Source organism: Diadema antillarum, unplaced genomic scaffold (assembly GCF_040938485.1).
Source record: "Diadema antillarum isolate AM-2024a unplaced genomic scaffold, OU_Dant_1.0 seq00000386_RagTag, whole genome shotgun sequence".
Lineage (NCBI taxonomy): Eukaryota > Metazoa > Echinodermata > Echinoidea > Diadematoida > Diadematidae > Diadema > Diadema antillarum.
The window spans coordinates 1,997,764-2,012,736 of NW_027271384.1; the positions used below are offsets into that span (position 1 = coordinate 1,997,764).

General features: G+C 36.8%; 1 protein-coding gene across 1 annotated transcript in view; it reads left to right on the forward strand.

Annotated features, from left to right (window-relative positions):
- The window catches only part of LOC139731840 (myosin-IIIb-like), a 66,729-nt gene that overhangs the window by 5,470 nt on the left and 46,286 nt on the right, over positions 1-14,973 (forward strand). The window contains exons 4-8 of the mRNA XM_071642715.1: positions 5,199-5,301; positions 5,856-5,958; positions 6,894-7,050; positions 10,377-10,482; positions 11,054-11,173. Of these exons, the coding sequence (XP_071498816.1) occupies positions 5,199-5,301; positions 5,856-5,958; positions 6,894-7,050; positions 10,377-10,482; positions 11,054-11,173 (589 nt within the window). The remainder of the gene's footprint in view (positions 1-5,198; positions 5,302-5,855; positions 5,959-6,893; positions 7,051-10,376; positions 10,483-11,053; positions 11,174-14,973) is intronic.

Genomic DNA, 14,973 nt, shown 5'->3' on the forward strand with positions numbered 1-14,973 from the left:
TAATATTTACCAAACACATTTACATGTTCATGTTAGTGTCAGTACGTATACATAGGTATGTGTGGTAGTTAAACAGCATATAAATCAAGCCAACCTTTGGCAGACCCAGCATAGTTTTAAGTTTGTTTTGATTATCAGTGATAGGTTGTTTTAAAAGGAATGTTATTATAGACTTTAAATTCACTGGTAAAGCAGTGAATCCCTCTTTCCATCAAGGTTTAAAGACCTAGTAGCCTGAGTGAGGACACAGTGCACTCCCGTTAAAATGAACACGGATATAACAACATGCCTGTTGTAACGAAGTACCGGCAAGAATTCAGGCCAAAAGATTATAATCAACAGAGTTTACTGTTCGGCTAACAAAAGAGAACTGTCAGTCGCAAGAACTTCTTTTCATAGCGGGAGTGCATATGTACTGTCAAAACAGATATTTTCATGTGAGTAATTTTTCACATTCGGCTGGGTTAGATGAATTTCATGTGTTTTCATTCTGTGGAATCAGGACAATAATTACTGCACCACATGACAAGCGAAAATATTCAAGTGTTTTAATTGTTGCGCTAGCTCCTGGTCGCACGAAATGGACAATATTTCCAGTCGCACGAAATGGACAATATTTCCAGTCTTACAGTACTGTGGAGTGGAGGGGCTGCCCCAGCTCGTATATATTTGAGAATCCCAGTAAAAATACTACAGTTGAACCTCTCGTATCCGAACAAGTCGGGACTGGGGCTCATCCGGATAAGGGATTTCGCCGGATACGGGAGACTCAATACTTTATACATGTACATATACATACACATGTACTGATGTAGCCCATTGTAGTACCACATGTAGTAATGTGTATACTGCAACCTTTTCATTGTTACTTTTGGGGATGTTTGGGGATGTTAAAATGTCTGAAGGTAAGCAATTTGGACGGAAATTTGATGTAATGTATGTAATCATGTTGGAAGTAATACATGTATGTCATTCATGCGTGTTTGTGTAGGACTAGGAGTTCTCAAGGAGTTGGGAATCCCCTTTCCTCCCGTAATTATAAAAAAAAAAATCACGGCGAAATTGCGTCCGTATAGTAGAGAGATCCGGATAAAGGGAGGCTGGATAAGAGAGGTTCAACTGTATTAAAAACGAATTGCATACAGGTCAACTTTATCACTGATCTCTGTAAAGTACACACACAACAGAAGAACCTCCACTGGAGTTGATCATTGCCAATGAGTGTAGGCTTCGATGCACACATTCTCTGACTAGTGCTATTCAGGGTTTTTGAGTGTACCCCAATGGGCAGTGAATGAAGTGGACCTCCCATGAATGCCCATGCTACCGGGTCTGTAATGAAGTGTTACTTCTGAATAGTGCCTACCATGTTGCATTTGATGTTTCTGTTGATTAGTTCGGTTTGCTATGACTGTGTATTTGTATGCATTGTTAAAGTGGCTTAGTTTCTCAAAGCAGTTGCATACCTTTCAGTTAAAGCATTGCAGATGAAAATTCAACATCCTTCAAATGGTATAAATTTGGTATACTGTAGATACAGTGCGTACAGTATAATTGCAGAGACTCCAACCCAAAGTACCTTCTGATCTGGAGATTCTCCCGCCTGAAACCCCTAGCAAACGGGAGACTCAAAGTTGATGTGTGCGAAGTGCGAAATTCCCATGGTTCTAGATGCTCTCTGGTGCTATCTAAGGCTTATTTTTTCAACATACGATAGAAATATGTAAGAAATCCTTTCCAACGGGAGACAAAGAGCCAGGGCGGGAGAAATTAAATCTCAAACGGGAGAACGGGAGATTTTGCAAAAATGGGTTTTCGGCGGGAGATCTCCCGTCGAAAACGGGAGAGTTGGAGTCTCTGTAATTGTAGGTCTACAAGAACCTTCAATGAACATTTTATGCTCGTGATGAGTATTGATTCAAGTGACTACAAGTTTTTAATCGAAGCAAACTCAATTGTAGTCTAATGAAAGAACTGTCATTGTGCACTGTCACACAGTAATCCTCACTTATGATTTTGATAGACCCAGTAGTTTGATAACGATTCTGACATGAGCAAGGGACATTGCTTTAATAGAAACATGGACTTGCCTAAATAGCAAATAGAGAGCTGTCAACTGGTATATTCTTGCTTTATATGATATGTATATTTTCTTCATCAAAATTAGGAAAATATGCATTTGTAATGGCATGTATCTTTATTCTGAAATTTGATTTGGCTTGGTTGTCATAGTATGTACAGTTTCCCATGTTTGTATTTAAACCAAAATGTGATTTTGACTTTAATAGAAAAAAAAAATAACAATGCATCAGTACAGATTTGTATTATATTTCTTGATATGTATACAGAGGCTGGCCACCCTGCAAATCATAGTATCACATTTTGGGGTGCACATGCATGCAGGTTTTATCGTTTTCATAAGTCGTAATATCACAACATAACAATCTATTTTGCGCAAGCCTTTCAGTAATCCTCAATGCCTTTCATTTATTTTGATGGAGGTATAAAAGATGCTTGAATAGCAAGCATACCTTTTGTATTGATCTGAGATAAAGTACTGTATGTCTTGATTCTCTTTGATTGCTAGATATTCTAAATGCATTTTGAGAATGATTTATATGATTTTCAATGTCTTCAAGTGTGAACAACATCTAACCGGTATGATTCAAGATAGCCATTACTGTAAACTGTAATTTTCTCTTCAATACCACTTTGAAAACAATCAAATAGCAACAATAAAGTGAAATACACGGGTCAAGAGTGTGGATATGGAAGCTCTATCTCTGTACACCTCATTGTGCATTTGTTTTGTCTTTGGGAATTTGACACTTTGGTTACCGGTACTATTGCACTGTGCTTCAAAATTGGATTGTATGTGTGTACATTTTGTTATAGAACAATATTGACATAGATTGAGGTATTGTCCTGCATTTCAGACTGTGTCTTTCGGTGAATAGGCGTGAAAGGGACTTGGGCATATTGTGATTAAAGATATCTTGCTCCTTTTTCTAAAGGTTGCACTAAAATAGTTGAACATGTGAAAGTAATTCCTGTATGTAATTTTTTGTTCTTTCTTTCCTTCTGCCTTTCCTTCTTTGTCTCCTTTTGTTTTTCTTCTTGTCACTGTTTTTGTTATTAGTAGAAGTAATGGTATAATCAGGGAAGTGTTTGTTGATATTTATTGTCATCATAGTCTTTATTCAGTTGTATTATCATTATCCATATTATGTGCCATGTTTTAGAGTGGCTTTGTATCGTGAACTTACAGTGTAAAAGTAAGTCACAAAATCATCAACAAGCCAAATATACATTTTCTACCACTTGTGACACAGATGCAATTTATTATCATCTCTCAGGGGGAAAATTGTTAACTTTCCTTCTGGAAAAGGGTTGTTATGTATTTCTCATTCCATCACTGGGGTTCTCAATCATGAATCTTACCACTCATGAAATTATATTTAATTACTAGAGTAGCCCCAACTTCTGAAATATTGTTCTTGGAAAATATATAATACAATTATATACAGTGTATCATCATTATCGTTACTAAATTATCAATGTTACTAGATATCATTATACCCCCGCCAAACGAAGTTTGAAGGGGGTATATAGGAATCAGCGGACGGTCGGGCGGTCGGTCCGTTGCAAATCTTGCGTCGCGAACTACTTCCTCAGTTTTCAACCGATTCCCATAAAACTTGGCACAGATGTGTGCCTTGGGTTGTAGATGTGCAAGACGTATTTTTTTACAGTACCCAAAAGTACGTTGCCATGGTAACGGCATATTATGGGCAAAAATGGGTACAAATCTTGCGTCGCGAACTCCTCCCACAGTTTTTGATCAATTTTTATGAAATTAGGTACAGATGTTCATCTGAATATGTTAATGTGCAAGACACATATTTCCGCAGTGGCAAAAAGTGCGTTGCCATGGTAACGGCATGTTATTGGTAAAATATAGGGCAAAATGCTTCATGGCAAAACTGCTTCATCAGTGTTCTTCCAATTCTCATGGAATTCATATTGAATGTTTGTCTTAGGATATAGGTCAGCATGACACATTTCTTGACAGTGACAAAAAGTATGTTGCCATGGTAACAGCTCACATATTATGAGCCAAAATGATGGAAAATTTTGTGTTGCAAACTACTTCCTCAGTTTTTGCCCAATTTCCATGAAACTTGGTACAGATGTGTGCCTTTGGTTGTAGATGTGCAAGACGCATTTTTTGACAGTACCCGAAAGTACGTTGCCATGGTAACAGCATATTAATGGCAGAAGATCAAGGAAAGATCTTGCGGATTTAACTACTTCCTCAGTTTTTTGACCAAAGCTTATGAAATGTGGCACACACCTTGATCTTGGTGGGAAGATGTGGAAGACATATTTCTCGGACGTGTCGGAAGCTGCGTTGCCATGGTAACGGCATATAAATGGCAGAAGATCAAGGAAAGATCTTGCGGATTGAACTACTTCCTCTGTATTCGACTGAAGCTCATGAAATGTGGCACACACATTGGTCTCGGTGGGAAGATGTGCAAGACATATTTTTTGGACGTGTCGGAAGCTGCGTTGCCTTGGTAACGGCATATTAATGGCGGAAGATCAAGGAAAGATCTTGTGGATTGAACTACTTCCTCAGTTTTTGACAAAAGCTTATGAAATGTGGCACACACAATAGTCTTGGTGGGAAGATGTGCAAGACATATTTTTCGGACGTGTCGGAAGCTGCGTTGCCATGGTAACGGCATTTAAATGGCAGAAGATCAAGGAAAGATCATTCCTTGGGTAAGACTGTCGTCACGGGGCGGGGGTATTAATCACCTTAAGTGATATTTCTAGTTGGTACCATTATTAATGTTACTAGATATCATTGTTACCATTATTAACATCATTAAAAGTACTAGTAGTTGAACTTGAAGTATTGGTGGTTCTAGAGGTGAGATTATCACTGCCTCAGTTGTAATGATGATGGTGATGATGATGATGATGATGATAATAATAGTAATAGTAATTGTAATAGTAGTAGTAGTAGTAGTAGTAATAATAATAATAATAATAATAATGAAATTATTATTATCATTATTATTATTATTATTAATATTATCATTATTATTATTATTATTATTATTATTATTAATCATTATCATTATCAATTATCATAGATATTACTGATTGTTGTTGATGTCATTCTGCAGTGGTGAAAGTGGAGCTGGTAAGACAGAGAGCACCAAACTCATCATCAAACAGCTGATTGAGCTGTGCAAGGGAAAGTCCCAACTGGAGCAGCAGATTCTACAGGTGAGTAGCTTTGCTCAGCCATCTTTCTGATTTTCCCATGGCTGCTCTGTTTGGATATCCTGGTAGCGTGGTAGATTTTCAAGTAGCAAAGCAGCAGAGCATGTTTTGAAGAGACACTAAAGAATTTAAATGTGCCTTCTATCACTGATTGTAAATAGATGGGGTGATTGCTTGAAAGAAGTGATCCAACAACAAAATAACTGGTGGATTAATTCAATGACGCTATGTGTCATTGTGATATTTGCCATTGTTTGACCTTTGCTCTTTATAAAGTTCATGTTTCTAGTTGAAATTAAATTTTCTATAGTCAAATTTTGGATTCACAGTCAAATTTACTGCTGCCAGTTTAGGTAAGGAAGAATTTTGATAATTTTTGCAGTGAATTTTTCTGAGGGTTTCATTGGGTTATTAAATGCGAGTTAGCTTGAGAGATAACCTATATATTTCATACCCCACTTGAGTGTCATTTTGTTTTGTTTGTGTGTGTGTTTTTTTTTTTGTGTGTGTATGTGTGTTGTGTTTGTGTTTACACGTGTGTTTTACCTGTTTCTTAGGTGAATCCCCTTCTAGAGGCCTTTGGTAATGCCCAGACGGTGATGAATGACAACTCAAGTCGATTTGGGAAGTACATTCAGCTGAAATTCCAAGATGGCTCAGGTAATTTCAAACCACAGTGTGTTGCAGGATTGAATGACTTGTAGGTATATACGTGTAGGGTCTTTCAGAAATCTCTTGAAAAAAAAAAAATTGTAAACAAACAAAGACCTTTATATGTCATAATTATAAACTCCTTAAGTTTTTTTTTTTTTTTTTTTTTTGGGGGGGAGGGGTAATACACTTTACAGGTATTTAAGATTGATGCAGTTTCTATCCCTTCACTTACTTTAAAAGAATTTTAGAATTTCAGTTGTCAAAAACCCCTGAAAGAGTCGCAGTTGTCGTGTGACGATGCTGGCAAAAAGCTATTCCTTCACTTGTTATTTATGGAACATCACTTGTATCACATTATTTTCTAATGATATTCTCCACCCCACCATCTGCTCAAGATATAATCATGGATACATCTGCGCTAGAAGGAGACAAATTCTTCTTATAGATTCAAGACAATTTATTTACAACCAGCTGAATAGATGTGGTACACCACCTCACTTTATAGTGCATATTGCAAGAACCAACAGTTCATTGAGATTCTCTTACTGTGTGCAAAGCTAATGAGCAATACTACAGTATACATTGTATGTGAGGAATGTACTCCAGTCACGTGATCAATACACATACTAATGTGTATATGTGATGTTCCCCAGAAATAGCCACATTACTGAAATTCAAATGAACCCAATATTTTTATTCCCCTTCATTATTCATCTTTCAGCAAGTCCTGCTGTATTTTATCACTTTGAGAATGCATTTCCTTGACCTTCATGTCATTTCTCATAGTCAGAAAGGCTTTTCTTATGAAAGACAAATTTGTCCCATAACCCTTTTCAGCCCAGCATCTCAATGTACCAATGACATTGCATGCAGGCAGATTTAAAAGTGGTAGTGACAGGGTTAAACATGTTGTGCATGACTCTTGTCTCTGCCCCCATCAGTGATGGGAGCCAAGATCTCGGAGTACCTGCTGGAGAAGTCCAGGGTCGTCTTCCAGAACCCTGGGGAGGAGAACTTCCACATTTTCTACTACATGCTGGCCGGGCTCAGCGATGAGATGAGGCAGAAACTGCAGCTCCAGAATGCCTCCGAATACCTGTGAGTGTACTGTAAAACACAATATTTTTGCGGCATGAAAGTTTCGCAAATGGGAGCTGACGGCCTTGTTTGCAGCGTGAAATTTTGGCGAGTTGCCTCGCGAAATATTCAGTGCATATACGGTAGTGTAGACAAGATCTCTTTAGCGTGTACAGTGCACTCCCGTTATAATGAACACGCTTATTATAACGAAATTCTGGTTACAACAAAGTAAAATTTAGGGCCGCAAAATTATCAACTCTATGTTTTGTATTGTTTATTCATTGAGTTATGACGAAATTTCGATATAACAAAAGGAAATTGCCGATCCCGAGGACTTTGTTATAACGGGAGTCCACTGTATTTTAATATCGCAAAACTTGGCTCTCGCAAAATTGGCGAAAACGTGCAAATTTGTGAAGATTGTAATTCTAGACAGCGGACTGATTCACATAATTTACCCATACATTGGAAATTCATGAAAGTTTGAAATCTGCCTGTAAATTGTGGTAATAGTTTAATTCAAGTTTCTCTGATTTAAGATAAAAGATAAAGATATAGATACGCAGCTGTATATAAGTAAAGATGTAGATCATATACACATGTACACATACAATGTGCACATAGAGTGTATAAATGCAAGCAGGGCTTTCAAATAGTGTCTTTGTAAACAACATTTTGAACGTCAGAGATTATTTCCCTGAGGGATGAAGATGGGAATCTTTTTTTTCCAACTTCTTTGTGAAAATATTGATCACCATTTGCAATCTTACAAATGTTATTTTCACAAATGGAAGACAAATTGAAGAAAACTCATAAATATAGATTCTTTTATTTTATGATATTGAATATATTTTCTTCCTTTTTTGTCATCAAAGATAAGAGAATGTGTTTTTGAGGTTGATGTGCAGCGCATAATGCTCTTTTCTGAAATTTGATTTTGATACTTGATATGTGCAATTTTCCAATCTTTGAACCAAAATATGCTTTCTGCCTTTTAAGAATAATACTGTCCATTGGAATGTCTATTTTTTGTGCCGAGGTTGGCATCCCTTTACAAGGAATAATTCACAGTTTATGACTGTCCATACTTTGTCAGTGAGCATTCATAATAAAATCAAAGTGACTTTATAGATGTAGGGAAAAGAAACATTTATGTTGGAGGATGATCATTTAGTAGGACTACTACAAAGTAGAAAATACCAGACTTGGAAACCCAAGAAAAAACAGCAAGTTGTAACAGCAGCACATATACATGTTCTATGGTTTCAGTTCTGTTTTTGGTTTCTAATCATTAAAAACATTGGCCAAATATGCGTATACGACAACATTCGGATTTGATGTGCGTACGTGCCACTTCACTTCAAAGCAAAGTTGATATTTCATCACAGCTTGCTGATTTAATTTATTGACAGAGGATGATACTTGTAGATCTACAATGTATCATGCGGAAGTATGATCTATGTGATCGTATTGCACTCATGAAAAGCATGACACGTGCAACCCTGGAATGTTCTGCAGTTATGCTTTGTGGTTTAATGATGTAACATCAGTTAAGATAAACACTTTTGAATGTTTCTATTTAAAAGTGAGATAGATGCATACATCCATAAGACCATATTGTCAGCAATATTTACTGCAGAGTGAAGGTGTATGATTTATTTGATGAAATGCTATCAAAGTCTATGAAAAGGGGATGTGTTGCTGGTAGGCTGTATGACACTGTGTTCCAGGAGTCATTCAGGATAATTGTCTCCAATTATCAATCGCAGTGCATGTTATTTTCGCTTTGTTTTAAGTATTTGTGATTGATGGATGTGTATGTATGCATTGCAGTACATTTACAAAAGTAATGCAAGATGGTATCTGAAGGTTATTATTGTCTCTTGTTAAGTGGTTTACACCACAATGATTAAAGGGATGGTATAGTTCTGGTTGAAATGAGTATTCAGGTTTTAACTTTTTGTAAGATAATGAGAAACTACATATATATGCAATGTTTAAGAGTGTACAACTCTAAGAGGACTTCAAAGTTTATTTGATGAAAATCAGTTTTGAAATGGGTGAGATATTAGAAAAACAAGGTAAAACAAAGGGATTCTAATATGACAGATGGGTCCCAGCTTTTATTAGGACCACTTTGTTTTTGGATATCTCAGCAATTTCAAATCAGTTTTCATCAAATAAACTAATTCCTGGAATGGTATGCTTTTTAATATTTCATATAAGTGGTTTCTAATTATCTTGCAAAAAGTTAAAACCTATCTCAACCAGAACTATCATATCCCTTTAAAGGTCCTGTTTACCTTTGGGAACCGTGATTTAAAAATTTTTCAAGATATGACATTTAATGCATGTGTGTAGGTTTGTTGTACCACAAAAAAATCCTATCATATAAAATTTTTGCGATAAAGCGTAAAATATAAGGAGATATCTGTATTTTTCTCGATAAACCATAACTGTAAACTAGTCTGGAAACATTTTTATTATAACTATTGTTCACATTTTGTATATTTAACAATACTTAACATTGATCTTACTGATTAAAATTTTTACAGTGGTTGTTTCTATTCCTAACTTACATTTTAGAACTATTTTAAAGCACTAATGCTGGGTTTGTGTTTCATCTGCAAATGGTAAATTATGCCTTTAAAATATGAGTTGTTATACATGGGTGTTTTGTAGAAAACATAAAAGTTAGAGAATATTGTTTGACAGTACCAGCACAAAAAGCAAAAGAGGATTATACATTGTATGTACATGTACCTCACTTTCTTTCGTACTGTGTTACATTTTCCCTTATAAAACTCTGACTGTCTCTCCCGTTATAATCTCTCCCTGTCTATTTCACTCTCTATCTCACTGGTTCCCTCACTCTGATTCTCTCGTTTCATCTGCTCTAATACTCTCTCACCCTTTTTATCCTTCTTTCTCACCACCACCACCACCACTGTCATCATCATCATCATCCTTCTCACCACCCCATCATCATTATCATCCTCACCCTCACCATCATAATCATCGTCCTCACTACCACCTCCACTACCATCATCATCATCATCATGTCCACCACTACTACCACCACCACCATCATCATCATCATCTACAACACCACAACCATCATTATCATCATCACCACCATCACCATCAACATCATCATTATCCTCACCACCATCACAAACATCATTCTTACCACCACCGCTACCATCATCATCTCATCCTCTCGACCACCACCATTGTCATCCTCACGACGACCACCACCACCATGATCATCATCATCATCATCCTTACTACCATCATCCCACCACAACCACCACCATCACCGTCATCATTGTTATTATTTGCAGTTACCTGAGGAATGGCCCATCTTGTCTCAAGAACAACCCTTCAGGAATGAAAAAATATTTTGAGGAGCTCATGAATGCCATGGACCTAGTTGGATTCCTGGAAGAGGTAATCAAAGTTTCATTTAAAGAGGGAATAAAAATCGGGAGTCCAAAACAATACTAAAAGATTTACTAACAGATTTTTTTTTTTTCTCTCTCTCTCTGAGCCTTGTGCTTATGTACACTGTAAAGGTGCCATGATGTGAAATATTACCACGTCCTTCCATAATATCATCATACACACTTTTAATGATATTAATGTTGACAAATTCCTCTTCTTATGGCACCATGAAAGTATTGCCTACAGTAGGGATATCAGATACTGTTCTCAATTTTCAACCTATTTGTTTCTTCTTCTTTCATGTTTTTTCCCCAAGATGAGATATGGAAAGAATTTAAGCAGCCAGCATTCCTGGTAATATGTTCTTGTTTGTTTATGGTAATAAATACTTTGAACTCAAATCTATGTGCAGTGTGTTTAAAGTTGGTGTTGTATGTTTGCATATACATGTTTTCATGAACGCAAAGGCATTTTTGCATGAAAGGCTGAAATGCAATTTGGTATGTTTTTCGAATGTGATGTTTCTTTCGAAAATTAAGGATACAGCAGTGGTTAAACATGTCTCTCTGTGCTGTAGGAGAAAGAAGATATGTTCCACATCCTAGCCGGTGTGCTAGCCCTGGGGCAGCTCAAGATCGATGCCAACGACGACGATGCCGCATTCGTCAGCAATGAAGCAGCTGCAGCAAGAGTCGGGGTAAGTGTAGACAATGGGAGGTGAAAGTCTCAAAGCCCAACCTTTGGCCGAGAGAAAAAAAAAAGAGAGAGAGAGATTTTCCTCGAGATCATCATAAAGTTTGCCTTCTTCAACTGCAATTTCTTTCAGCAAATTGTAGATTCTCATTCATCATTTAAAAGATGTGAGAAATCATAATATGTATTGTTGATGACAAGTATTCACAGTGATGTTTTTGTACGAGAGGAGGTAAAAGTGAGTTTATTTGTTTTTTTTCCTTCTGTCTGTTTCCCCAAAATATCATAATCATGTTCCTTTTGGTATGAATTTCCTTCAGAATTTGATAAGTGAACAATAGTTTTTGTCCTTCCCACCCCCCCCCCCCCCTCCATCATGTGATAATGTAGAATAAGTTTTGTCTTTGACAGACACTTGTTCAACAATTGCAAAAAACATTTGAAAAAAAAAGTTGCTGAGATGAGTGAGATTAATATTTCAAGCAGAGTTACATGTGCTTCAATCCAGAAGCAGGGAAACATGTACCAGTACTAAAATTAATCAGTGGGCACTTTGTGATTTCAGTGCAGAAGAATAATGAAACAGTAAACCAATGATTTCACATTCAGGCTGTGAGCACCAATAAAAAAAAGAAAGTTTCATTTACAATAACAAAAAGGAGAAATGAACATAGCAATTAAACATGTTGTGGAATCTCCAGTGAAGCTGTAAAGACCATGGTTGCGAGTTTTTCTTCTGTTTTGCCAGTTTGCCAGTGGGTTACTGACCTCCTATAAATGATCACACTGAATGTTGTTTCAAAGGTTCATGTATTGAAAAGTAAATGTACTGAATATGGGATTATGTAAAATTATTACAAATGTCTACTGATTTACCAACAGTCATACAGTGTGTAGACACAAAATTTGAATAGATTTTATAATTGTATTCATGACGTGCATGCTTTGCTTGAGATTTTTAGAGGTAGATAAAGTGATATGTGGCTCAAGAAATGGGGTAAAATCAAATTCTACTTGTGAAGCGAGGAACAGTGTAATATGATAAGGAAGCTGAAGTATTCTGAACCTAAACATCCGGATTATTATGTTTCTACTGCATGTAAAGTTTTTGTTCCTGGTATATCTAGAGCAAATATTTTGATAAGCTATCAAAACTCTCCAAGGCCCGGTGTATTTTCATTTTCGCTGTGATTTGTTAAGTTTGGTATCATTGTTTCTCAAGCAGCTAATGTCTGTTTCACAGAGTAGGAAGTGATTTGATTCCCCCCTGTAAAATTTGCAAGCCCATTATTAAGAGTGTAAAATGATGCGATGTGCATACGCCCTGTTAGGAATCTCGAACGTCATCGACCAGAGAGAAAGAAAAAAGGTTAATAAGGATCTTTAAAGGTGGTGATCTTCTCTGCTTGCTCTCTGAATTAAATTGGTGCATAGGGTAGCTTCAGCTGTTATTCAGTCTAATACTGTATACGCTATAATTTTCGCGTACATAAATTTTCGCACATTGTCGCTGTCACACATTTTCGCGAGTGGTTAAATTCGCGATTGGGGGACCAGAGAAAATATGAAGTGGCAAAGAAAGTGTGAATTTTCAGCTTACTAGCAAATAAGAATGACACTAGTTATACACTGCATGAAAAAGACTTGCCAAACTCTGCGAACTAGTTAGTTAGAATTCAACATTTTTGAAGTGGTTACGTCCATCGCGCTAGATTTCTGACGAGTGGTCCCCTTGCGATAATGGATTGGCTCTCTACAGTATTCGTAAGTAGACGTGGACGTGCGTAAACAAACTTAGCCAGTATGGTCTGTTCGGTAAGCCGTGACATGGTATACTAGTACTGAAATGTTCGTATCACCAAGGCAAGGGATTCATTTTGGAAGGTAATATTTTCGCGTGTTGTTAATTTCGCGAATAGCTCCCGACTTGCGAAATTCGCGAAAATAAACCCCCCGCGAAATATATAGCGTATACAGTATGTCTAAAAGGAGGGGTGATTGCTTGTTTTTTTTGGGTTTTTTTGAAATGTGACAAAAAATACACTTATGGAGATGAGACTTGGTTTATCTGTTTTCTTGAAAGCAGTCAGGCAGAGAAAATATATGATTCGTTGCCCAGTGCAACTTAAAAAATGTCTTGAAAAATATGAAAGTTTTCACAATCTCAAAATAGCGTGTTTTCTTTAGAAAGGGATGATAGTATTACACATTAAGAGTTACCTGTACTCATGTTTCATGTGTAATAATACAACCATGCAAGTCAGGTGAAAGAAAAAAAGAAGATTGAAAACTCTGCAGTTTACATTTAGAATGTTGTATTTGTACAGCATTCACTCCAAGTCAATGAAAGTCTCGGGGACAACTCGGCCTCGTTTTGATGGTGGGGCCTAGTTGTCCCTCTGGATTATACATTGTTATACTATGGGAACGCTTCTCGTTCTGGCTTGTCGCAGTTATGGGCTGAGTTGATACAATGCGCGCATCAAAGATCCTCTTAGACGCGCATGCAAATTAATGTGGGCTTATTAAGTGCCTATGTATAGAATATGGCGATCACAAACTGCGTGTAGGGTTGTCTGAAATAGGGCTGAGTTTTCCCTGAGACCGAGTTAGTCTGGATCCTTCTGGAATAAAAGTCGGTATTCCGACTACACTTTTGATCTCAAAATGCTCTAAAACAACTAATTATCCCAGCAAATTGCATCCGCCAGGAAAGTTTCTTGGTAGACTCTTTCGATATATTGCAAGTAAATATGAAATGATGCCAGACGGGTTCTCAAAACCTTACCAGAACTATGTTTTTACTTTTAAAAAAGAAAGAATTGCAGTCACCACTATTGCTTATTAATGTTCGCATGGTTTGCTTGTTAATACCAACAGTATGGACAATTCACTCCATTGGATATGTCCCCTCTCGGAACCTGACATGGATGATAGAAAGCACTTTAGATGTGGCTGTCAGCATGAGACAATAGGAATGAAACCAATTTCACTCAGTTGTTCAAATTGATATCATGAAAGTCAAGCCAGGAGTAATTCCTAAACAGTCATTTTGGTGTCCTTAAAATTAAATGATGTACACTCTCAAATTTTGCGTGACTGGTTTGCCCTCTTATATCCATCTTATGGCACTTGTGACGAGTGGCAAATTAAAGCTGAACCGATCGACCGAAACTGAACTAAGATGAAAATAATCAGACTTAGAATGAGACATTTGATACTTTGAGGGAAGAGAAAGCACACACACACACACATACACACACACACACACACACACACACACACACACACACACAAGATTATTCAAATCTGAGATAAAATTTATATGTAAATTAAGAGAAAAAAAAGTTTGTTGACCGAGTGAAGTATGCTCACAGGTAACCGTGATCTGCTCATGGCCAAGGAGATGATCAAAGATTGAAATCAGCACTTTTTGTGTAGATTCAAAACATACTGTAATAGTGTATAGCAGAGGCAGTACATAATTCAAGTGATAACCCATGAATAGAGGAATGTAAAAGATGATTATTGTAACTAACAGTGCATGTTGTTCCAGTGTATTGAAGAAGAAGAAAAAAAATCTGCAAGATGTGGTATTTTAAAGTGGAAAGATTCATGGTGTAGAAATTGTTCATAAATTATGGTGAAGGTGTGGCAAACCCAAATAAAGTAGGTGATACCAAATTTTGTACACAAATGCTCTCATCCATGAATTTATAAACAGTCAAGATTCTCTGAAACATTTCCACTGTTTAATATAGTATTATCTGTAATTTGTTGTGCAAGTGACCTTTTTATTCCCTC